General features: G+C 42.7%; 1 protein-coding gene across 1 annotated transcript in view; it reads left to right on the top strand.

The window, feature by feature from the left end:
• The first annotated feature begins 701 nt into the window (after positions 1 to 701).
• Positions 702 to 22,631, top strand: part of PSMD1 (proteasome 26S subunit, non-ATPase 1) — a 75,593-nt gene continuing 53,663 nt past the window's right edge. The window contains exons 1-16 of the mRNA XM_080409331.1: positions 702 to 860; positions 3,272 to 3,315; positions 4,375 to 4,448; positions 4,697 to 4,866; positions 5,744 to 5,949; positions 7,228 to 7,371; positions 8,216 to 8,442; positions 9,860 to 9,920; positions 11,617 to 11,745; positions 12,939 to 13,027; positions 13,694 to 13,772; positions 14,570 to 14,743; positions 15,715 to 15,826; positions 16,465 to 16,661; positions 17,241 to 17,336; positions 17,868 to 17,932. Coding sequence (XP_080265457.1) covers positions 845 to 860; positions 3,272 to 3,315; positions 4,375 to 4,448; positions 4,697 to 4,866; positions 5,744 to 5,949; positions 7,228 to 7,371; positions 8,216 to 8,442; positions 9,860 to 9,920; positions 11,617 to 11,745; positions 12,939 to 13,027; positions 13,694 to 13,772; positions 14,570 to 14,743; positions 15,715 to 15,826; positions 16,465 to 16,661; positions 17,241 to 17,336; positions 17,868 to 17,932 — 1,883 coding nt within the window. The 5' untranslated portion in view covers positions 702 to 844. The remainder of the gene's footprint in view (positions 861 to 3,271; positions 3,316 to 4,374; positions 4,449 to 4,696; positions 4,867 to 5,743; positions 5,950 to 7,227; positions 7,372 to 8,215; positions 8,443 to 9,859; positions 9,921 to 11,616; positions 11,746 to 12,938; positions 13,028 to 13,693; positions 13,773 to 14,569; positions 14,744 to 15,714; positions 15,827 to 16,464; positions 16,662 to 17,240; positions 17,337 to 17,867; positions 17,933 to 22,631) is intronic.

Here is a 22,631-nt window from a genome sequence, read left to right as displayed (position 1 = left end):
CACTTGTTGCGCAGCACCATTGCTGTTGAGATGGATTTTCCTTGGTGCAAATCCACCCACCTGAATTTCCCCTCTAATGAAGCCAAAGCAGGAGCCAACATGACTCCATGCTCCTCCACGGCTGGGGCACCTTCGGGTGGGAGCTCGGACACCGCTCTGGGCCGCAAAGCGATGGCTGAGGGGCAGGATCTGGTGAGGGGCTGTGGGGTGCCACCCGTACGCGCCTCCTTTTTAAGGGAGGGAGGGGTGAGGCCTTTTCTCACAGCTCCGAGGGAGCTGGGGCCCGCAGAGGCGGCTTGCAAGGTGGGAATCCCGTGGGGTAAAATCCCCGACCCCTGCCATGCCGGGCTCAGGCCTGTGCCCCGAGGTGCCGCCCGTGGCGGGCAGCCTGTCATGGCGGGCGGCAGGCGGCGGCGGCCGTTCGTCTGGGCACAGCGCAGGCTGGGCCTTATGGGGTCACCCGTGGGGACCCCGCAGCCTCCTCCCTTGCCGCCCCCTACCCACTGGGCGCAGGTGGGGCAGTGCTGCCCACCCCCCAAGCCCGGTGTGGGGAGGCCGGTGGGGCCGCGGAGGCCCCTGCGCGGGCGGCAGGCGAAGGTGCGAGGCCGCGGGAGGCGGAGCGGCCCCGCTCGCGCCTGCCCGTTTCCCGGCCGCCCCGCGCAGGCGATCGCCACGGGCGCCTTTCCCGGGCGCAGCGGGGTCCTGCCGGAAGGGGCCCTGCGCGGTACTTCCGGGCCGGGCGGCGGCGGAGCGGCAGCGGCGCGGTGCGGACCCCGGGCGGCGGCACCACCGCACTGGGCCGGAGCGGACCCCACTTCCCTCCGCGGGCCGGGCGGGTGGCACCATGATCACCTCGGCCGGTGAGGAAGCGGCGCGGGTTAGCGTTCCCCGCCGGCGTTTCGCTGAGTCAGGGCCGTGACTGGGCACCACCGCAGGCCGCGGGGGTGCCGGCCGCAGCTCTCCGTGGGGCCGCCCGCCATGGGGGCCTCCCCCCCGCCCCGCTCAGCCCTGCCCGGCAGCCACCGTGCGCCCCGGCGGGAGCGGGAGGCCCCCCGGTGCCCGGCGGCTCGCCACAACCGGTAGCTCAAGCCCGAGCCGCGGGAGGAGGGGGGGTTGCCCGGTACTCGGCCGTGCCCCGAGGCGGCCGCAGCGAGACCGGCTCTCCGGCGGGCTCGGTGGGGAGGCGCGGGGGGCTGGGGCGGCCGCCTCCCGCCGGTGCCGCTGTGAGGGCTCTCCGGTGGCCTTGCGGGCCCCGGGCAAGCACTGGGGTGCCCCGGCGGCGCAGCGGGGAACTGGAGGTCTTCACCCAGTTAAAATGACTAACGCACGGGGGTGTAAAGCGGGGGGCGGTAGGGGTCCGCAGGAGGTGCGGCAGGGAGCGAGGGAGGGGGAAGAGGCAGGCTTGAACTTCGGAGCGGGTCAGAAGCACGGGTGCCTGGCTGGGGAAAAGCCAGCCTAAGGAGTCCGGGCTAATGAAGCATGTGAGGAATTAGACGTTAAACACTGTTTCTGGGTCTGCTGAGAACATGCTTGTGTAAGAAAATATGAGAAGTATTTCCAAAAGTATTCAGGCCAGAATACTGTGACTGGTTGTGGCTTTGTGAGAGAAGCAGTGCAGAGGGTAACAGTCTGCAGGTGGCTTTCTCTTTCTGAACTTTTAAGTCTTTTTTTAATTGAGGAGAAGTAGGAATTCATTTCAAAGAAGTTTTAGAAAGGTAGAAATGATATATTGAGTAGAAGTGAGATTGTTTCCTCCTCATAGATAGGTAAATGCAAGAGATTATTAAAAAAAAACCCATACATTTGGAGTATAGTTGCAGAAAACAAGTGGAAGGAGCACTGTGGCGTGGGCTACTGAACCTCTCTTCCTCGCTTAAGGGGCCACATCAGTTTTCTTTCGGTTGTTTTTGCTGATGGACTTGTCTGATCTGGTTTTAAAATATTGCTGATAATGGAGGTTCTACAACCTTGTTAGACAAAGTGAATAACTGTCTTACTGTCAGAAAACTTTTCTTACCATCAAAGTTTGATCTCTGAAGGTCCAAATAAAGCTGTCTTACTATTCCTGTTTGTATCTCACACAAGTATCAGATTATCTTTCTGCTGGCAGCTGCGCTGTACATGTATGAATTCTGTGCCCTTCCTAGATTTCCACAGGCTGACCAGTTACAGACCTCCAGTCAGCCTTCGTCAGTCCGAATTGCTAGACCTCTTTGTTCTTTTTGCTCAGTTCTGAACACCCTGATTTGCTCATAGCTCTGAGAATGTGGTGCCCAGCACTGGACACAGCGTTCTGGCTCAGGCGTGTCGGTGCCAAGCAGAGGGAAGTATTGCCTTGCATATCTGCCAAGGAACCTTCTCACTTACACAACTCGGTGTGGAGGTCGAATTCTTTGCCTTCCACTGCAACCATATGTTATTGATCATGTTTCATCTTAATTCACTGTACTATTCAGATTTCTTTCTCTGTCTGTACCTCTTAGTTTTGACCTGCACACTCTCCTCTTTGGATTTGTCAAGATCTTTTGAAAGCCCAGTTCAGCCCTCCAGCAGGCTTGCTGGCCTTTCCAGTTTTATGTCTTATTTAGATTTTAAAAGGTTATCGATCTGTACAACAGATGAAAGATATTAAAAGCAGTGAATTGTGCTGGACTTTGATCAGATCCTATTCCAGCCCTTTCAGTTGCATCCTTGGAGTCTGACAATGAAATGAGTCTATAACCATTCTTCAGATGGAGCTCCACAAAATAACTGTGAGCCTCTCTTTCAGTTATGTCAGTTAAAAAAAATATTTCTGTAGCTGTTCGTACAAATGCTCTAGGCCAGTGTTTGGAGTCTTGTGGAAGCTGTGAGGTATGGTGTCTTCTCTTAGCGATGAGGCCTGTTTCCTTGGCATGGAAAAAGTTAGGATGTTTTGACATGATCCTCTTTATGCCCCGTGGGGAAGTGGGAAGTGATTTGCTAGAAGGGAGTCAGCAAACTAGTGATGATGCTGGAGGTAAATCCCAGATTCTCTTAAGTTCCTGTCTAATATGTTTACCTCTAAAAAGGATCAACTTTTATAAACAGCTTACCTTTTCAGTTATAAATTCTGTACTATTTTGTATAATGTTTAATACAAACTTGGATCTGATCTTTGAATTTTAATACCAAAGATTTTAAACCAGCATTCCAGAGATAGTCTTCTTTCCAGTTCTGTTGGTTTTGAACTAAATAACATGTTCACTTTTGAAACAGAAGGAGTCCAAAACTGACTGATCTTGTTTTGCAGCTGGAATTATCTCTCTTCTGGATGAAGAAGAGCCACAGCTCAAGGTAAGCTCTTGCATCTGGAAGCAAATAATGGCAAATGCATTATGTTGAGAACTTAAAATTAGAAATGAGTGGATCTCAATAATTAATGATTGGACAGCAACAGGTGGACCCCAAATCCTATCTAGCCTGAAAGCCGAAAGGAAGGGATTAAATAACACTATAACAGATGGCAAACTTTCTTGTTTTGAACATGGATCAAACTGGAGCTTCACATGCAAAGATCTCTGTTCACCAAAGCTCTCAGCTCTGTGATGATAATGCGGCTTTGTTACTTCAAAATGCAGCCTCTGGAACACTTTTACTACATAAAATTCAAAGCTGAAGAACATCTCAATTTTTAGCATAATTTAAGCGATGTAAACCAAAATCACAGTTACAGTTTTCATTTGGGGGGGGGGGAAATCTTAGTCGTAGTAAGAGGAGAAAGCAACAACAGAAACTTTATAGTCTGTAGAGTTTACAAATCCATAGGACACCACCGAACACTCTTAAGTGGTGGTGTATTGATAGTGCTTGCTAGTTACTTGAGCCGTTAACATAGCCTCTTTTAGGATGGGGAGGTGCATCTTGTAATACTGGAAACCCCCTAAATGTTTTGCTGGGAAACAGGCATGGGTGGTGATATATCCGAATGAGCCCTGCTTTTGCTCTGAACTGATTTAAAGTGGGCTCGTTCTAGTCTGGATATTGTTTATCTACTAAATTACTGTGTCCAAATAAATAAATAGAGTTGACTGGCATAGACGACAGGTCAGTTCTATATGCTACACAGAGGTTGCCCAAAGACCTAGAAAACTTTGTATTTTAAGGAATTTCACCTATCGGTCATTTTAGCTAGTCATTCATCACAGACGCCATGGGAAGGAATACAGGGTTGTCTTACCTGTTAAATGAATGGCCCTTTATTTGTAAAGGACTTGCAAAGATCTTTTAAAGTAGAATTTGCTGTTGAAGTGGGTCAGCGTTTATGTTATCAGTCTCGGGTGATACTTCATTTTTACTGGGCAGAGATAATAAATGCATATTTTTATGTGATAAACTTTTTATTATCTTTTGTAGGAGTTTGCTCTTCACAAGTTGAATGCTGTTGTCAATGACTTCTGGGCAGAAATCTCTGAGTCAGTGGACAAAATGTAAGAGAAAACATGTCTGTCTTCAGGCGTGCTGCTTAAAAAGAACGTGAAATATGAAGTGGATGCAGTTCTGGTTGCTTGATACTAGCTAGTACAGCATCTAGCTCCGTATTTTCTAGAAAGCCCTAATAAAAGTTGATGTGGGGTTGGAGCTGTAGTCCCAAAGGTGCAAGTTTGATCAAGCTGTCATGTGGCCTTAAAGAGAACAGAGCACACAGAGCTGATGCTCTTATCTCTCTTCTTTGCAGTGAAGTTCTCTATGAAGATGAGGGCTTTCGGAGCCGGCAGTTTGCTGCCCTAGTTGCTTCAAAAGTTTTTTACCACCTGGGAGCTTTTGAGGAATCGTTGAACTATGCCCTGGGAGCAGGTGACCTCTTCAATGTCAATGACAACTCGGAATACGTGGAGACTATCATTGGTGAGCAACTGTTGCTACAAAAGAAAAGCTCATGTGTTGTCAAAACTACTGCGACTTCGAGATTTTACTTGTTTTAGCTGCTGTTCTCCATATTCTTCTTCCTCTCCTTGTATTTGTTTCAACTGATGCTGTAACTAATTTTTCCCAGCTTATTTGTGTTTTCTTTCTGCTCCTTTGGATTCTGTAATGGAACTGACTTAGGAGTTCTGGCATTTTTTTTCCTGTTATTAACCTGTATTTTATTGTGAGTTCCTAATAGGAAAATTGCTTTGGTTGGTTGTTTTCCTTTCTCTCATTTGCATGCTAGTATTATTATCAATTTCAGCATAACTTTGGAAATAAATGGCTAATAAGTGAAGCTGCACACCTAACTGAGGGGTACTGGTTTTTTTTTTTTTTTGGTCAACCCTTAGCAAGATAGCAACTCAGATGTTGAATTCATGAATAATTTGAATGACTTCTAAAAGTCTTGTTTGCTGGTATCACTTACCTTGTACAGGCTGGATGGACCAGGATTGGCTTTCAGTTTCTCCAGCTAGTGCTTACCATGGAGCTAGGAAGTCTCCTACTGCTGTTTCCTCATTTATTTAAAATATAGTGCCACTTGAACAAAGATAATGTCCATGGTTCCATTTTATCTACTTGGTTTCAGCACTAAAATCAGAGTTTGTTAGGAGAGAATACAAGTAGCTTCCACTACTATCTGTATATGACTGTACAAACGGTTCTTGTGCCTCACCTTTGTGTAGTTTCCCATATCCTGTATTTGCTGGTAGAATGTGTGTATGCACATGCTTGTTTCTTCATCTGTAAAAAAACCTGCAAACATCTAGGAAGCTGACAGCCCCCTCCCCATATTTGTTCAATATCTTTTCAGCAAAATGTATCGACCACTATACTAAGCAGTGTGTGGAGAATGCGGAGCTGCCAGAAGGGGAGAAGAAACCTGTCGATGAAAGGCTAGAAGGGATAGTGAACAAAATGTTCCAGCGGTGCTTGGATGACCACAAGTACAAGCAGGCTATCGGTATTGCTCTAGAGACACGCAGGCTGGACATCTTTGAGAAAACCATCCTTGAGTCGGTATGTGCAAGAGACAGGAGGTGCATGTAGCTAGTCTCTTCCAGGTATGGATCCAGAAGTGAAGTGCAAGATCCATGTTGCTATGGAACTTGCTCTGTATTGTATGAACAGAATAAAAAATGAAACTCGGGGTGTTAAGTTCAACATGTTCATGGAAGACAGAGCCACTGAGGGCTGTCAAGTATAGAGAGACCCCTACCTTTAAGAAATCCCTAAGCTGCAGGTTGCTGGGAGAATATTTTCAAGAAGCCTTGGCTATGTGGCCTCTTCTTATGGTATTCCCTGTCAGCTACTGGCAGAGATAAGGTACTGGACTAGGCAGACCTTAGGTCTGGTGTAGTGTAAGAACAGCTCTTGTTGTGTCATGTGCTGTAATTCACTCTGGGAAGGGATCCTTAGAGCTAGGTGATTTATTTATGGCAGGCAAAACAAAAAAATCCAGTAGCTGGGTGAGCTGCTCTCTTTTTTGGTAACTGGCTGTGTGCAGTCTTAGCCTGCCCTGACTGCAAGGCAGCACAGTCCAGCTTAAACATCCTTCACTGAGGGTTTAAGGTAAGTCATGTTACCTAGTAATGGCAGTAAGAGAAGCATGCCTGTAGTTGTTGCAGCAGCTCAGTGGTTGTGTGTAATCTTGTTAGGCTGCAGCATCTCAAGCATATGCCAGACACTTTGCTTAAATTCATTAAAATTTACCACTTTTCAATTTACAGCTTTCCCATATTTTTGGATATCTCCCACTTCTGTATATGGGAATGATAATCATAAGGCATCCATCTTGCTTGGTCTGCTGTTCGCTGTCCTGTGCGTTTACTGACTTAATTGCCCGTTATAGATCCCTCATTTCAAATTACCTTTCTGAAGTCTACTAACCAAATCTGTTTCTCAGCCTCTAGCAAGAAACAGGTGTGTTGGGGATCTTTTCTTGGTGCATGGTTTGTTTTGCTGATGTTCCGTGTTGGTGCAGTGAATTTCACTGCATTTGAGAATGATTATTCAAGTAAGAAAGGTGAGGAAGTGGTAATAGGTATTGAACTTTTGATTTAATCTTTTATGTGTTTTAACTACTGAATTATATATTGTACGTTTTTGGTAGTAATATTTCTTTAAACTGCAATACACCTGTATATAAGCTTTTCTGAAAATGGGAAACTGTGAAGGTTTACATATGCATGTCTTTTGCTCTGCTTTTTAAAATAGAAAGGAGGTAGCTTTGTCTGAATTTGTAAATCCTACTTCTTAGTCCAAACCCAGACTTGATATCCTTGAATTTTATTTCAGAATGATGTTCCTGGGATGCTAGCCTACAGCTTGAAGCTCTGTATGTCTTTGATGCAGAATAAACAGTTCCGCAATAAAGTCTTGAGAGTTCTAGTTAAAATCTACATGAATCTGGAGAAACCGGACTTCATCAATGTGTGCCAGGTAAACTTCTTGGAGTGATGTTTGAAGATCAATCAAAAGTAACTCTTCTTTAGATGCATTTGAGTTGAGAGCTACCTGATCTCTCTCTCTTTGAATTTTTTTTTTTTTAAAAAAAAGTTAAATGAAATATCTTTTCCTGGTTGTGTTCTTCAAATATATGTCAAAGTGAGATCAATTTGAAAGAGATGCAAATATTCCACGTTTGGTCAATTTGTAGAGAAAGAAATGTTCAAAGACAGCATGTAGATGTAGGCAACTGACAGAATGTTTCAAGTCTATCAGAGTATCAGGTGGTAGATGCACAGCTTGGAATTTTATTTATTCCTCCAAAGAGCTTTTACAGTGCTTTGTTTTTTGGTAAGCCATTGTCTGAAACTGTTTAGACAACCAGTAATGAAGTTACTCAGAGGTTCTCAGGCCTCTGCCAGTCTTGGCATGCCCTGTACATGTGACTCAGGAGTGTGAGGCCTGTTCCATTTTAGCTGAGACATCGATACAAAATAACTGATCCTTCTTTAATGTGCTTTTGAAACTCCTGTGTTTAGTAGGACAACATTGTCAGTTTCCAAAGGTAAAGCTGCAGCAATAGGAAGGCCTGAATGGTGTGTCTTGAATTTGTAGTACTTGGTTTTTAACTGATCTTTGAAAACTCTTCAAAGATTTCTATTATCTTCCATGCGACAGAGATAACTTTTCTTTCTTGAAGGGGTGTTCTGTGGAAGCAGCAGGTGAGGGAATGGGGAAAATGGGGTGTGGTCTCAGGTAGTGTTGCTTTCTCATTCTGAAGTATGTCATTTCTTCTCCTGATTCGGTTTTTTTTTTCTCTGTTCATCCTTCTGCTCAGTGCCTGATATTCCTGGATGACCCACAGGCTGTGAGTGACATCTTGGAAAAACTGGTGAAGGAAGATAACCTTCTCATGGCCTACCAAATTTGCTTTGATCTGTATGAAAGTGCTAGCCAGCAGTTCTTGTCTTCTGTGATCCAGAATCTCCGCACGGTTGGCACTCCCATTGCCTCTGTGCCTGGTTCCACCAACACCGGCACCGTCCCTGGATCGGAGAAAGACAGGTGAGGGTATTGGCTTGAGAAGAGGTGCAGTTTGGTTACAGTCCTGCTCTAGTGGAGCCTCCTGTTCTGTTCATGTGTGCCCCGACAAACGATTGAGTTACTCTCATTTAAGTCAGGATAGTAGGCTATACGTGCTATTTACTCAGGGCATTACCAGAATCCACTGTTGTTTGAAAGAATGGGTTTTCCTTTGCAGTTGAGGTAAGTATGGTGCAGTTATTGTGGCTCAGCTAATGAGCAGTGATTCATTAAGCCATAGTGTGAATTGCTCAGGAACACTCTGACGTTGTGTTGTCTTTGCAGCAGCTTGTGAAGTTAAAGAAGGGGAAAGTTCAAGCAAAAAGCTCATTGCAGCTATGTGCAAGTTTGGTTTCACATCATAGCTTGTCTTCTGCTAGCTGCTTGTGGGTGGAGAGTTCAGATGATCCTGTAGACCCTTTTGTACTTACAGTTAAAAGTTGCTAGTCCAAATCTAGTTTGAGTTGTTACAGTCCTGACACTTAAAACTTGTTCAGGGGTCAACATCACTGGATCTTAGCTGCAGGAAGCTGCTGTTAGGACAAAGTTGGCACTAACCATTCCATCTTCTTTATTTGTTCTTTTGATGGCTTGCAGGTAATCAACATAGGTAGTTTTGTTTTAAACCTCTGTTTTTAGAGGATTGACCAATCCATGCTAAGGCTGCTGCCCGGGTCGAGGGCAGCATGGAAGACGCTTGTGCTCAATGCGCTCTTTAATCATCAGAGCTCTTGTGTTTGTACTCAGCCTGATCACTGCACTGTCTCTGATGGCATGGGATGGAAACATGGCCTAGATCAAGGCTGATTAAATATAAGGGCTAATGCAGCTCTGAGGAACTGATTCTAAATGCTCTTGAATCAGTGATCCATGCATAGCAAGCGTTTTCCTCTCTTCCAGTCAAATAAAAGGAAAGGCACGGGATAATTTATAAGTCAGTCTGTGAAGTGTTGGGACAGGGTGCTAACAGCAGCTTAATATGTTTCATTTCCATTTCAATGCTCTAGCAACCGTCCTAATAATAATGAGCTCAAAGCTTCTTGGGTGAGGATGTAATTATCTCCCTGCTGCCTTGTTTGTTGACCTTGTTTCCTCACCTGTCTCTGCCTGTTCATTCCCTACAAGCTTCTGTGTTTTTGTTGTCTCTATAGATGGAATCAGAGGATGGGGTTTTCTGGGCCTTCTTCAAGTTCCCTGAAAATTGGACTGGGGAGGAGTTTGCTTCTCAGCAGTGACCTCCAGATAGTCAGCCCCTGCCTTAACAAAGTCCTGTTTCCAGTCATCCTTTCCAAATCCCAGGCTGTTCTTTCAGGACAGTGTTCAGCCATAATTACAGTGCTTGACTAGTTAAAAGTGATGAACTGGGTTGCATTTTTCATTTTATTTTATTTTATTTCAGTGATGCTATGGAAGCAGAAGAGAAACCAGGAAGCACTTGTGCAGGGAAGTCTGCAGAAAATGTGAGTGCCATTTCCAAAAATATTCCTTGCTTAGTATTTCTCATGCATTCCCTTTGAATCTCTGGGGTTGCCAAACTGGTTTGGCTAATGAAGAATAGAATTCTACTTCTGTCTTGCTTGGAGACAAGGTGACCAATGATCTCTGAAGACCAGACATCTGACAGTCTGAAAGTCCAGCAGTTCAGATGCTGAAGGTTGCGGGGAGAGTCAAAAGCGCGTAGATCTCTGCAGGAATTAACTGAGCTCTGAAAAAGGGAACAGAAGGATCTGGCTTATGTGTTTGCTTTCTGTTGATATTGAAATTATTAACTCCTTCCCGAATGAAGGGCCTGAAATTTGACTGCTGCTGAGAACCTCAGCTGATGAATTAGCTTGACTTGTTGTTTTTTGTTTTTTTTTTCCTCCTTCTGAAATCTGGCTGTAGTTCTGACCAGATAGAACTGATGCCAGTCTGCAGGAATGGCAGGAGGGGATGCTGACATAGTGTAATTTCTTTTCTGTGAAGGAGAAAGGTGTTGCCTCTGGCTAGCATGGTGACTGTGTTGCTGGACCAGGTGGTTAGAATCTTTTTGTTTACTTTCTTTTCCCAAGTATTGGAGAAAGTGAGTACACTTCTAACATGCATATACAGTTGCATTTCAGCATGTAGAGTAGCTAATGCAATTCCGACGCTTCCAATGCTGAAGAAAGGAAATGCTACCAGAGGGGAAAGTTAAACCCAAGACAGGTTCTTTTTTCTTGTTCCCCATGGTGTATGTTTGCAAACTAAGCTTGGGAATCTTTGAGAGAGAGCAAACGGAAGTGTTTTCTTGGAATTATATTTGACAAGGAAAACAAAAGGGGTCAAATTTCTTGCTCCGTCAAGGAACCTGTAAACAGTGCTTTTGTGCAAGAAGGGTGTCTTGAATCAGTTTCTGCTGCGTTGGCATTGCTGTCTGTGCCAAGGGATGAGTACATAAAAGCAATCTATATGGCCAGAAATAGTCTTTAGCTTAATCTTCCACAATTCAGAATGCTGCTTACAAAGAGATAATTAAGATTAGTTTAAGGGCTAAACTGCTCATGCTTGGCTTGTCTCTGACCAGCTAACAATGTCAGCACAAAGAGCTGCAGTGTACTTTTCATTGAGTTGGAGCTTAATCTGGGGAAACTCTTCCATCATGAGGAAGAAGGAGGCTTTTTTCAAAGAGCTCTGGCAGATGAACGTATAAGACATTCCTGATTCTGCTAGCATAAATAAAGTCTGTAGCTCACAAGAATGATGGTGCAGCTCAGCAGGGTCATGCAGTGTGTTGTGGCTTTGTGGTCCTCTCCATTAAAACTTTCCTGGAAGTGCAGGTTCACGTTTGTGAAAGTGTTTGCCTCTTGCAGGAGACTCATTGTATTTTTAAGGCCAAACAGCAGCTTGCAGAATATCAGATGTCACTCAGATCCTTTTGTCTTCAATGAAAGAATAAATTTCTTTTCGAAGTCTCTTCTCCCATTTGCACTGTAGTGCACAAAGGGACTTGATTATCTGGGAGGTTTGGGCTTGTGCAGCAAGGGCAGAAACAATGTCCTTTTAGTCCTAAAACCAGATAGATTTTGGAATTTGGTGATGGGAACATACCAGGGTGTCTTCTTCTTGTGAACTGTATTTTAACTAGAGCTATAGTTGGGTTCTCATGTTTTTTCTTCTTTTTGCTTGTATATGAAGAACCCAGAGCCTAAGGACCAGATCTCAAAAATGATTAAAATTTTAAGTGGGGAAATGGCCATTGAGTTACATCTGCAGTTTTTAATACGAAACAACAATACAGACCTCATGATCCTCAAAAACACAAAGGTAAGAGGCTTTGTTAGATATGGTTGCCTTGGATCCATCCGATTCATCCTGTATTGCTTTGACCACATTGTTGTTACTTCACAACATCATGTTTTAGCATGGCCTCCCTGAGTTCTGAGGATACAAATCTGTTTTTCAGTTGTGATAAATTAACGTTTAAAACTCAAATGTGTGAGGCCTGACTTAAGAGCTGATTGCATCTGAACAGGGCCGTATAATTAGATTGTTCTAACTTACAGGTAGTATGACCTAATGACAAGCTGCTATAAATGTGTTGATTTATTTTTTTTCTAATTGGTTATAGAAACTAATCCTTTCCTTCCTTCCCCCCCCCCCCCCCCCTTTTCGATGGGCCTATTTTCCATCTGGTCAGTAAGATGGATGAACTCGCCCTCCAGCTCCATGACCAATCCATTGCAAATGCTGCTGGTTGGAGAGGGAGGGAGTGAGCCAGGACTGTAGGTTACAGTATGTTGGTGTCTGGGTTGAAGTGTGATGTGATGTTATGTGAGACTAGACCTTCAGTTTGGCTAAAGAAATTCCGATAGGTGCTCAGACACTAGTATTTCCACACTGAAGACAAAACCATCAGATAATGTCACGTAGGCAGCAATAGTGATTTGAGTAACTGGTTTTGTTTTGAACGGTGTTACTCAAGGGTGGGCAAATGAAAACTTACAGATAAATTAGACTCTCTAAAGCTAAATGATTATTAGAAACCATAGAAGTTTTTTGTGTGAAATAAGATGCATGTCATCAGCAAAAATGGTAGGGGATGCTTGTCGGTGGGTTCACTTGTTTCAAGAGGCACTTTGGATGTATTGGAAAATCTCCATCTGCTGGTTAAGTGCTTGGGAGTGATCCTGCATAGAGTTCCAGGGATGGCTTGAAAATGTCAGCAGCTCATGCTCTGCAGTGCTTGATTCTGGGAACCAGAGGGTGGGGTTCTCCAGATCAGCTGCAACTGAAGTAATCGCATCTCTGACAGAAACTCATAGAAAGGATTGGTTTGCACTGGAAAGATGGGTTGAGGGTATGTTAGAATGTATTAACAGTCTATTAACTTTGCACGGAAATTACTGGTTAAATTGAGCATAATTACAATCATTTTTCTGGTGTACTGGCAAGCATGTTAAGCAACCTCGGGCATATCTCTTGCTGACTGGTGATACTGATTGTTTTTGTTCTTTCAGGACGCGGTGCGGAATTCCGTATGTCATACAGCAACGGTTATAGCAAACTCCTTTATGCATTGTGGTACAACCAGTGATCAGTTCCTTAGGTAAATCTACGGCAAGGAAACTCCAGTGTCATTTAGAGGTGTTTGAACAACATTGTTGTCCTACTAACTTTATACTTCCAAAAGGGTGGCTGCAGGACTCTCATAGGCTTAGAGAAGTAAAAACAAAGAGTCTGAAAACTAACGTGGCAGCAGAAGGAAGAAGCTGGAATTGCTTCCTGTTCTCTGTCCTCACGAACTGGCTTTATGTGATTGCTAACCATATAAACAGTTTGGAGAGTGGAGATCTGGAATTTCCATTCTGTCTGTTTTCTAGTTGGAGAATTTCTGAGATGATGTTGTCTTTTTTGGTAGAGGTTGGCAGTGCTGAATGACTCCTGGAAGGAAAATGTCAGGGCTGACCTTACCAGGGACTTGAGGAAAGTCCTGGAAACTCTGCTGGAGTCTCTCCCAGAGAGTTGATGGGCTGCATATTGAGCAGTTGTTCTTCATCTTTTGCTGAGTATCTAGAAGCTTGACTATGACCAGCCAAGAATCAGGGCTGATTAAGGAGAGAGAGGTATAACATGGAAATGTGGCTAGCCTTCTTGCTTTTTGGAGCTGCTTTCTGGTTTGAAAGCAGTCTTTAGTACTGTGAAACCCAGCTTGCAGGATGAGGAATGGGCTGTATGAAAAACTTTGTATAACCTTTCTCTTTTTGTCTTCCAGAGACAATTTGGAGTGGTTGGCCAGAGCTACTAACTGGGCCAAGTTTACTGCCACTGCCAGCTTGGGTGTTATACACAAGGTAACATTGCATTCATCTTCCTCTGTTCAGTATAAACGCTTGACTTGTGAACACTGAAAACATTGAACTGGGGATTCTGAATGATGCCTGCACTCCAGTTTGCCTAGGCTATTGCAAGGCACAGCTGTAATATAGTTTGTGTCTTTGCACTAAAGAAAAGCTGTGCTTTGACAAGTCCATCTCATCTGGTATTGATGTATTTTATGGCATGTTTTGCTGCCTATCAAAAAGGTGGTAGGGTAATATGGCTCAAGGAGAGAGTTGTCTTCCTAGCTTTTCTCTTCCTTTGTGAGTTGAACAGAGTCAATAGTTTCTAGCTTTTAAAATTACAGGTATATTATTTATTAAGTGGTTTTGGGACAGTACTAAAGTCCTTACTGTGGCAGGTTTCAGCAGGTTTGAATGGTGACCTAAGCAGTGGTCATTTTCTTAAAATTAATTCACAGGGAGGGTGTATTTAAGGATGTTTTGAAATAGCAAGAAGTCTTTGTATTTGTTTTGTGTGCCTCAACCCTCATTAAAGTGCTGTAGTGAACAAATCTGTAGCTTGAGGCCAGTTTTGTCCTGGTTTAGATCAGTGACCAAGTGATTGATGAATACTTGTGTACTGTGGTTAAACTCTAGTGCAGAAGGATACTTTGATTATACGGTACTGAAAGGCTGATTTTTGTGGAGGAAGTAATGGCTATAACATGCGTTCTCATGACTTGTTTAAATATTATTGTGAAGTGTTTGCATACACTGTTTTTTTTCACCTTCTCGTTGTCTTCCCTTCCTGCTGGACACTGGACATACAGGGTCATGAGAAAGAAGCGTTACAGCTAATGGCAACATACCTACCCAAGGACACCTCCCCAGGGTCAGCCTACCAGGAAGGTGGTGGTCTCTATGCCTTGGGCCTCATTCATGCTAACCACGGTGGGGACATCATTGACTATTTGCTGAACCAGCTGAAGAATGCCAGTAATGATGTATGTACTGGGTTCAGTTCCGAACCTTTGTTTTGTTGGGAATACCTGGGAGGGGTGCTAGCTGGTTTAGAAGTGGGGGTTAGAGGTAACTAACACTGTGGCAGTAATGTGATACTTACACCTCCTGTGAGCCTTAAGTTTGGTTTTAATGACCTATTGCTCAAGGCTTAGGTATGAGTTTTAGAAAATTCTTACATGTTTTGACAGTGAATCTAGCTTCATTGTTTTTACTATTTGTATACCTACTTTGTTTTGCTGGTAGGCCTGCAGTATTCAGGCACTGCTATTGCTGATGACTTAGCTGTCAAAGGAATAAACCACAAAGTGCTTCTGCTGACCTGTAGGTTTAATGCATCTTTAAAAAAAAAAAAAAAAAAGACTTTTCATAAAGGTCTACAAACAGTAAGTGGTAAAGTAAAATACTTCTTTTTGTAAGTTAGGAATAGGTTAGTATTTTCCCAGCATGTTCCCCTCTTCTCTTTGGAGAATTTCAGACTCTCTTTAAAAATTCTGTGAATGGATCCCACTCATTTTATTCCAAATGTACAGCCTTTCCTGTACAGACAGGAACAGAACAAAAGAGGATGTAGGATGTTTAAGTGGGTACTGATTTACCTTTCTATTTGAAAGCTAGGCAACAATTTTTATACATGGTACAGATTTATGGTTTTACATAAACCATAAGGAAAAAGACCTTAAAGGTACTAGAACATCTCTTGTGCTATGTGTAAAGCTTCTGATACTCATTGTTTATGGGCTTTTGAACTGCTATTTGTCCTCTATTTTCTACCTCTTTCATCAGAGTCACTGCCTGAGGTGGTGAAAGTGGTATTTCTGACAGGTCAAGAGATCATTTTGGGTGGTGTGGGGCTAAAAGTTTGCAGCTTTATATTGATGGAAAGTTGTCTACTTCAGCTGAAGTCATATAGTTCCTGGTTTTATGATGACTGAACTTGTATATGCTTCTCTAGATTGTCCGGCATGGTGGTAGCCTGGGTTTGGGTCTGGCTGCCATGGGGACAGCACGTCAAGATGTGTACGATTTGCTCAAAACAAATCTATACCAAGATGATGCTGTAACAGGTAAATGTTCTGCTTCAAAAGTAAATAACCATCTGAGGCCTTATCTGGGTTTTTTTTGGTGGATTTTTTTCAGGTTTTTTGTAGGCAGCATAGATTGCTTCTAGGTTGCCTTAGCTGTGTTTTATTTACTTACCTTTCCCTGATCAGCATGGTTCTTCAGTTACGTTGCAGTAATGTTCAGAGGTCATGTCAGGACTGGTCTGTGGCACGATGCCAAATACTGGCAAGATATGCTAGGTCTTTAAACAGTACATTATTTTGCTTTATTCTTTCCTTTTTTGTATGCTTTTTATGTAGCATGGCTGATCTCCAGAGCCAAATGCCCTTTTTGGCTGAGAGACTGGCTCGGAGAAGCTTGTGAGGGTTACTGCTACACTTGCAGGGGTTCACAGGAAAATTATCTTTGCAGCTCTTGGCCCACGGAAAGGAAAACTGAACTTGGTAGGGAAGAGTACTAAGTTGTGGCTGGTAGGTTATCATTACAGGCACGTTTGGCCATGAATAATGAATGGGATTCCTGAGCATGGTGGTGTCCAGAAGTGATCTGTTGGCCTACATCTTGTGTATTCTCTAAATAAAATAGTTACTGCTTTTGGGGACAGAGTTTCCTTGACTTTTTGCTTTTCTGTGCTGTGCAGGTGAAGCAGCTGGCCTGGCACTGGGGCTGGTTATGTTGGGGTCTAAAAATGCTCAGGCTATTGAGGACATGGTTGGCTATGCACAAGAAACCCAGCATGAAAAGATTTTGCGAGGCCTTGCAGTTGGAATTGCTCTGGTCATGTATGGAAGGATGGAGGAGGCAGATGCTCTCATTGAGAGTCTCTGCAGAGATAAGGTAAGTTTAGCTGTGACTTAATCCCTGGCCCTTTTGTTACACGGGTGACCTTCCTGTACTTTTGTGAAATCTCCAGCTATGTTGGGTTGGTTGTTTCAAACCAGGGAAGTTTTTACATAGGTCTGAAGTGGGGGAGTTTCACAGGTTGTTTCACTGATCAAAAATACAAGAACAACAGTGCTTTATTAATTCTTTAGCCTTGTACTCTGTCTCCGTGGTCCTGTGAGCTGCAACAAGGAGCAAAACAGGGTGTAATGGTTAAAAACATGTGAGGCATGCTGTAGGTGGGTCATTCTCAAGGATCTAGTAGTGATCAATAGCAGATAGTGAATAAGAAGCAGAATGACACATCTGCCAGATGCTCTTTGGTAGCCTTGTGGTATAGCAACTTTCTGTCCCCCTGAAACTGGTAATGGCAACCCTGCTTTGGTGATTGTCCTGTTACTGATCCCTAATAAACAACTAAGCACTGAGGCTACCTGTTTTCAGATTCCGGGCCCAAGAGTACAACAGATTTAAAGTCAAAATTACTGAGTCCCTGTTTGGATGGATGTTAAATATTGATGCTTTATCTTTCAGGATCCAATTCTTCGTCGTTCTGGCATGTATACTGTTGCTATGGCATACTGTGGCTCAGGGAACAACAAGGCTATCAGACGCCTACTGCATGTGGCTGTAAGTACTGTGGGCTTAGAGGCACACAGCAAGAAGTTTGTGGTGAGAGAGTAGGCAGGATTTGTGTCTACAGTGTTAATGTTCTGGCCCGAATCAGAGATCATGAAGTGATAAAAGCTTTCCTTAATACTATGAATAGAAATAGCAGGGTCTTCTGACATTAGAATAAGCAGACTTTCAGCAAAAGAATATTCAGCCTGGTATCACTAAAAAGGAACCTGTTAAAAATAAAATGTGATCCTAAAGTTGTTGGTAATGGGTTTGTGGTGAATAATCTCTGTAATGATGGGCCAGCTGTAAAGGATGAGGTCTGTCTAATCTGATAAGATTGCAGTCACAATGTATGAACAAGGATGAGGTTGTTCCAGCTAAGGCTGAACATGAGTGTTAACTTTTTTTTTTAATCCTGTCTCTTTTTTTTTTTTTTTTTTTTTTTATTTTAACTTGTGTGCCTGGCACCTGTCCTGAAATGTTGTGGAGTGCTCAAATGTTTTTAGCTGTGTTCTGACTGTCCTGTTTTCCCTTTTGTAGGTGAGTGATGTAAATGATGACGTGAGGCGGGCAGCTGTTGAGTCACTCGGTTTCATTCTGTTCAGGTACAATATCTTCCTTGTTCACTTACACAGCCTTCAGTTTTCAGGAAATGTGTATGCTATTGCATTCACAAAATGATTCAATTACTAACTGAGTGGAGGTTGAAAAGTCAAAAAATTCAGGGAGAATAAAACGTGGTTCAAAATTGGAAGCCTTCCTTAGTGTTCAGCAGATGCTTAATGAGCCTTTCTGTAGGTTTCCGGACTTACAGCTTAATTGTCTGAATAGAGTTAAATGAAGTTGACAAATAGAATGAAAAGTTAATATTTGCCAAGATTGAGAGTTAAAAGTTAAGTATACAGCTCTTGTGCTAGGCCTCTTAAAGGCATTAGTGCTCAGACAAGTATGCCTGCTTAGCTGCTATCTGAAACATTCCTGGAGTCTGTGAATTTGGTAAAAATAACCTGAAGAAGGGTGTCAAAATAGTCTTTGTTTTTTAAGTATCCACTGTTAAACCCGGGTGGGTTACTGAGTTTACGTTGTGGTAATGTGAGCCCATCACAAAATAGTCATGAAATTTGTTTTGGTTGTCTGAAGTGAAATCTGTCACTGAACTGGTATTTTATAGTGTTCTGTAGAGCTCTATAGTTTTTTTTAGATACGAGGTGTTTGGATGGTTTTGGTTTTGTGGTTGGTTTTTTTTGGTGGAATTAGAAGACTCCCTAAGGACTACACCTTCATCTGTTAATACAGAAATCTGTGTAATTTGAGCACTGAGCCAAGCTGCACCTTCTTGAGTGTGTCTGGGAGGAGGTAGCACGTACTTGGGTCCAGGACTGTAATTTAAAAATCTTTGTTCACATCATCTTTGGGTTGGTAGGCAGTCTGTAAATTCATTCTGAAAAACAGGATGAGGTGTTTAAAGCTGGTATTAAAAAAACCCCTGGGTTACTGATATGACCAGTCAATTTTTCATTAACCGTTGTTCCTCACATACAAATAGCTCTGTTCCACTCAGTTTTATTTGAAGCATATTCTGGCTGCAATTAAATGTACTTTACAAACAGAACGAATTCTCTCTGTGGGCAACAGGCGTCTCCCAAGAGCTTCTGCTCCATTGCTTCCAATGAGCAGAGATCAGTCCCTGCTGCAGAGCGATCTGCGACTCTCCTTGAAGCCAAAGGGTCTGTTTACATAGATGGGGAAGCCAGTTACAGAAGGCAAATTCCATGCAGGCCTTCCATAGTTTCAGGCATCTTTTTTCCAAACAGGTTGTGACAAAGTACTTTTGATCTCTTGATTTCAGTGTAATTTTCCTTTTCAACAAATGCAACATGTAATTGGACGTTGATAGCTCCTACAAAAATGAGAAGCTTTCAAAGCTCTGAACTGAACCATTTATCATGTGCTGGCATCTTGTTGGAGCAAGATGCTTCTAGGCCTGCCTGTTCTCTCCATATCTAGAAATGAGGAAAGGAGTGACATCATCCTTGACTCTTTGACCTGCTCTGCAGTGGGTCAGATGTTATCCTGCCTCTTCCCTTCCCCTTCTGGAGGGGTACAGTCCAAAACTTGCTTGCACAATAGGAAGAAGTATTTTCTTGTCAATTCCAGTGTCCACCTTACTTGGTAGCAAAGGACTAAAACTTTTCACCTGATCATCAGGCTGCTGTAGTTGCTAACACTTTTCACTTGATAACTTTGACAAAATACATGATCTGTTGTTTTGCTTTTAAGACACAGTTCTGGAGGGAGCCCTTAGTTTGTCTGGTCCAGACCCCTGCATTCACATGCAGTGATAGAAGGGATTTTCTGCTTAGGGGACCTCACAGTTTACCCCCTGTACCCCTCTTTCTAATTATAAACCAAAAGCCATTTTTCAATTCCTGGGAAGAAATACTGTCTGGTTGAGGGATCTAGAAACTGGTTTTACATTTACCTTTCCTGTTTGCTGAAACTGCTAGTTAGCACTAATTGTGTGCTCTGGCTTATCTCAACACTGCAGGCATGCAGAGACATAAAGAGCAAGTGGGCTGTGGGTTTGTCAGATTTCATTATGAAAATGACATCTCTTTCTTAGGACTGTTGTTGAAGTCTAACTGGATTTAACTGTCTTAAGGGCTACTAATACAGCACTGAATACTGGCAAGAGTCTGGTCTGTCAGGTGCTCAGTATACAGAGCTTTTCAGTGAAGTGTTTTGTGATGGGAGGTGAGCAGGTCTGTAACACAGTGGGCTAAGCCCCAGAAATTAATTTCATCTGAAGTGAAGGATATGACTGAAGCCCCTGTGAGAAGAGGTGTCATTGAATTCTTTCTATGTGCTTCCAGAAAGAGGACTGTGAAATCAGGATTGAAATAAGAGAATAAATTTGTTTGACGCAGTCTACACTTTTCTTGGGGAATTCATGCCATTAATTTAGGGTTGAACATGCCTGAGGTACAAGTTCATCTGCTGGGTTGTACAGCAGCAGGAGTATGCACAGACTTGTGCTTCTGTCTGTTCCTCCTATAGGAATAATAAAATCCATACAAAGGTGGAGGTTATGCAGTCAGATGGTGGTAATTTCCTTAAAAGCACCATTGGTGAACTTGACAGAGCTCCTGGCAGACTAAAGCCCACAAATTTGCTTTGTGTCATAAATACCTAGTTTTCTCCTGTAACAAAAGGAGAAAATCTGTGAATCCAAGTTCTTTCCCTTGGATTTGAACTGAAAGTGTCATGAACATCACAAAGCCAGCTATTTTTAGGCAATACATTTGCATAGCAGAACATTCTGTAAGGCTTTTCTGTCCTCCTTTACCTCTGTGAGTCTTCCTAGCACATACATGTCACCCCATGTACATGCAAGAGCACAGCTTGGCTTTTGTTAATGAAAGCAGTAACAGACTAAAATGTGATAAACCATAATGTAATAAAACATGACATTTAATTTTTAAAGCAACAAGATTTTGCTTTACCTTTAATATTTAACTATTTTTAAGCACAGAATTTTTTCTTAGGGTATTTCTACTTATTAATTACTAGAAAAGTCTACAAAAGAATGTGTGTGGCTATTTCAGTGTTCAAAATTCATGATTCAAGGTTTCAATAGGATGTTCTAGTCTAGGTTACTAAATTTTGCCTCCTAAGAATTGCAAGATTAAATTTTCTAGTGTGTTATGAAAGATCTCAAATTACCCAGTTATACCATTCAGTACTTTCCTTAGCATAAAATTACTTGAGAGAATTTTTGTATTCCTTAACATATCAAGTGAAAACAGTCTGTAGTTACGGCTCTCTTTAAATTAGTATCAGTTGGGTTTTTTTGTGTAACTGCAATGCCTTTTATTTTCTCAAATAACGTAAAAAAATTTAAAATGCACTTTCGGTTGTGTTCAGGAGTTCTCTTCCAGCATTCTTTTCCAAAGTAGTCTTTGTTGCCTGGATCAAAGGTGAAAAGTTGGTGAAATTCTTGCTTCTGCAACAGGACCACTAGCTGTATTTGCTCAGCAAGTCCTGTGGTACTTCGAGGGTAAGCAGTATAAGTATAATAAGGAACACTTGATGGACTCTTGTGCATTGCTCAAAACATCAGCTGTGGTAAGAATTTTGAAGGGATTAGGGGAGCGGGGGTTAACGCTGCTATAGCAGTTACAAACTGGGACACATGCTTGCCTGGCTGTGACACATCTGCAGGCCAGTCACTCTAGGGAGCAAAGCAGTAGCCATCCATACTGCTTGAGCTGCAGAATACATTGTGGGGTCCTGTTCATACAGCACAATATTTTCTCATTCTATTCTTGGACTCCCGAAAGCTTTCCAGGGGGGCGTGTATGTAGAATTTAAGCCTGTTGACCAGCAGTGTTGCTGGTGTTAATTCTGGTTTTGCTGATTGCTTGGAAGCAGTCCACAAGTTTGCAGGCTGGGGATCAAAAGCACAGCTTGCTGGCTGTAGGACTTGGTATGGTGCTTTTGCCTTTCGGCTGAGTGCCTTACAAAAATTAGGCACTAGTTACATATTTTGTAACTGATCGTTTTCATGCCACTATATTAAATTATCAGAAAATGCTCTGGTGCAAGAGAATTGTTTCAAAACTATCTCTGCCTTTCTTCCTTTGTGCAACTGGCAAGACAGTCAAAATAGCACAGCATAAAAACCTGAGACTTTTTACATCTCTATTTTTCAAAATGACCATCCCTTACAGGAGACACTTAAGTAAAATGTTCTTGGAAAATGGTACAGAGGCATGAATAAAGTTTGAGATGTTTGGAGATGGCAGTGTGGCTGCAGGGCTGTACAAGAAGCTGTGTTGTGAAATACCAAGAAGAGAAGTGATGTATTGACTTGGCTACTGTAAAGTGTCTCTGTTCTCCCAGGCCTGTTGCTTTTGCCAGTGATTGTAGACAGCAGACATACCTTACTGTTGATGTTTATATATTAGTCCTTCCTTCTACTAAAGTGGTTTATAAAATATTGATCATGGCTGTTGGAAAATGGCATTTAAGGGGCTTTCTGGTCAGCCTTTTTCTTTTTTTAAGACTGTTTTATGATGAAATAGAAAATAGAATAAATGTAAAGTGGTTTACTTTTTTAAAAATGGCAAGAATTGTTTTCAGCTTAATTTTTACCAGTTTAGATCATGACTTGATCTTTGTATTACGAAGTGAGATGTGGTTGGTTTCTGTAGTCAGTCTTATTTTTATATTGTTATATGTTAGAGCAATGCTGCATCATATCTAAACACTTTAGTTTCTTTACAAAATGAGGATGTAGATGTT

Source organism: Falco punctatus, assembly GCF_963210335.1.
Source record: "Falco punctatus genome assembly, chromosome: 13".
NCBI lineage: Eukaryota > Metazoa > Chordata > Aves > Falconiformes > Falconidae > Falco > Falco punctatus.
The sequence above is the reverse complement of the archived record's forward strand: the minus strand, read 5'-3'. Positions and strand labels throughout refer to the sequence as shown.